Consider the following 2,709-nt stretch of genomic DNA (forward strand, 5'->3'; position numbering starts at 1 on the left):
GGTCAATGGCCGGGTCAATGGGTCAGTGGGTCAATGGCTGGGTCAATGGGTCAATGGTCAGGTCAATGGGTCAATGGCCAAGTCAAGGGGTCATTGGTCAATGAGTCAATGGCTGGGTCAATGGGTCAATGGTCGGGTTAATGGGTCAATGATTGGGTCAATGGCCGGGTCGATGAGTCAATGGTCGGGTCAATGGGTCAATGTTTGAGTCAATGATTGGGTCAATGATTGGGTCAATGGGTCGATGGCCAAGTCAAGGGGTCAATGTTTGAGTCAATGGTTGGGTCAATGGTTGGCCAAGAAGTCAATGGTTGGGTCAACGGTTTGGTCAATGGTTGGGTCAATGGCCGAGTCAATGGGTCAATGGCTGGGTCAATGGGTCAATGTCCAGGTCAATGGGTCAATGTCCAGGTCAATGGGTCAATGGTCAAGTCAAGGGGTCATTGGTCAATGGGTCAATGGCTGGGTCAATGGGTCAATGGCCAAGTCAAGGGGTCAATGATTGGGTCAATGGTTGGGTCAATGATTGGGTCAATGAGTCGATGGCCGGGTCAATGGGTCAATGTGTGAGTCAATGATTGGGTCAATGATTGGGTCAATGGGTCGATGGCCAAGTCAAGAGGTCAATGGTTGGGTCAATGATTGGGTCAATGGTTGAGTCAATGGTTGGCCAAGAAGTCAATAGTTGGGTCAACAGTTTGGTCAATGGTTGGGTCAATGGCCGAGTCAATGGGTCGATGGCCGGGTCAATGGGTCAATGACCAGGTCAATGGTTGAGTCAAGAAGTCAATAGTTGGGTCAATGATCGGGTCAATGGCCGGGTCAATGGGTCAATGGCTGGGTCAATGGGTCGATGGCCGGGTCAATGGGTCAATGACCAGGTCAATGGTTGAGTCAAGAAGTCAATAGTTGGGTCAATGATCGGGTCAATGGCTGAGTCAATGGGTCAATGGCCAGGTCAATGGGTCAATGGCTGGGTCAATGGGTCAATGGCCAAGTCAAGGGGTCATTGGTCAATGGCTGGGTCAATGGGTCAATGGCCAGGTCAATGGGTCAATGACCGGGTCAATGGGTCAATGACTGGGTCAATGGGTCAATGGATGGGTCAATGGTTGAGTCAAAAAGTCAATAGTTGGGTCAATGATCAGGTCAATGGTTGAGTCAAGAAGTCAATGGTTGGGTCAATGGTTGGGTCAATGGTTGGGTCAATGGTTGGGTCAATGGTTGAGTCAAGAAGTCAATGGTTGGGTCAACAGCTTGGTCAATGGTTGGGTCAATGGCCAGGTCAAGGGGTCAATGACCGGGTCAAGGGGTCAATGGCAGGGTCAAGGGTCAATGGGGTCGATGACCTCACCCTCGGGGTGCTTGTACTGGTGGGTGACGTCGAGGCGGGCGGCGGAGCCGGCGCCCAACGTGCTGATGCGGCGCCCGATGGCCCCCTCCTCCACGTGCACCACCGCGAAGGCCCCGCTCGGCTGCCGCTGCCAGTACACCTTGTCGCTGTTCACCTGCGGCCACGCCCACCTCGTTAGCATAAATTTGCATCTCATTAGCCACGCCCGCTCCCCTCCGAGCCACGCCCACCTCGGCGAAGACGAAGGGCGTGTCGTACTTGAGGAAGACCTCGCCGTTCTTCACCGCCGTCACCGAGCACGGCCCGCAGCAGAACAGGCCTGCGGGGGACCAGTAGAAACCAGTAGAAACCAGTATGGACCAGTAGAAACCAGTAAGGACCAGTACAAACTGGTATAGACCACTGTGGGCCAGTGTGGGGTCATCGCAGCCTGCTGGGCCTCTGTGGTGGCTCCCCAGGGTCCCCCTCCCAGTATAGACCAGTATGGACCAGTAGAAACCAGTAAAGATCAGTATGGACCAGTATGGACCAGTAGAAACCAGTATGGACCAGTACAAACTGGTATAGACCACTGTGGGCCAGTGTGGGGTCATTGCAACCTGCTGGGCCCCTGTGGTGACTCCCCAGGGTCCCCTCCCAGTATAGACCAGTATGGACCAGTAGAAACCAGCCCAAACCAGCTCAAACCAGCATAAACCAGCACAAATCAGTATAAACCAGTAAGGACCAGTGTGGGGCCCTCACAACCTGCTGGACCCCCGTGGTGACTCCCAGGGGTCCCCTCCCAGTATAAACCAGTATAAACCAGTCCAAACCAGCCCAAACCAGCCCAAACCAGTATAAACCAGTATAAACCAGTATAAACCAGTAAGTTACCGCTGCTGGTCTCCTGGGGGGTGGCGTCCACCACCTGCCACCCGTCGTAGCCGTCGGGCAGGTCCGGCCGCTTCATCCAGCAGTCGTTCCACACGTGGAAGTTCCTGGGAAAACCAGTATAAACCAGTATAAACCAGTATAAACCAGTAGGGACCAGTAGGGACCAGTAGGGACCAGAAGGGAAAGTATGTCTTGGTTTATCCCCACTCTGGAGCCTCCCAGTAGCTCCCAGTGCCTCCCAGTGCCCCCCAGTGCCCCCCAATCCCCTCCCAGTGCCCTCCCAGTGCCAAACCAGTATAAACCAGTATAAACCAGTATAAACCAGTATGAACCAGTAGGGAAATAATGTCTTGGTTTATCCCCGTTCTGGAGCCTCCCAGTAGCTCCCAGTGCCTCCCAGTTTCCTCCCAGTGCCTCCCAGTGCCTTCCAGTGCCCCCCAATCCCCTCCTAGGGCACCCCCAATACCAAACCAGTATAA

The 2,709-nt window shown here is 54.2% G+C and overlaps 1 protein-coding gene across 1 annotated transcript; it reads right to left on the reverse strand.

Moving 5' to 3' along the window:
• Positions 1-1,325: 1,325 nt before the first annotated feature.
• Positions 1,326-2,334, reverse strand: LOC114073058 (protein-glutamine gamma-glutamyltransferase K-like; the record flags this gene model as incomplete). Its single annotated transcript, XM_027910854.1, has 3 exons — positions 1,326-1,508; positions 1,585-1,673; positions 2,231-2,334. Coding segments are annotated over 3 exons (376 nt in total), but the record flags the coding sequence as incomplete, so codon positions are not given.
• Between the last annotated feature and the right edge of the window lie 375 nt (positions 2,335-2,709).

Source organism: Empidonax traillii, unplaced genomic scaffold (genome assembly GCF_003031625.1).
Source record: "Empidonax traillii isolate 1590-97213 ecotype Southwest subspecies unplaced genomic scaffold, ASM303162v1 scaffold5140:size8850, whole genome shotgun sequence".
NCBI lineage: Eukaryota > Metazoa > Chordata > Aves > Passeriformes > Tyrannidae > Empidonax > Empidonax traillii.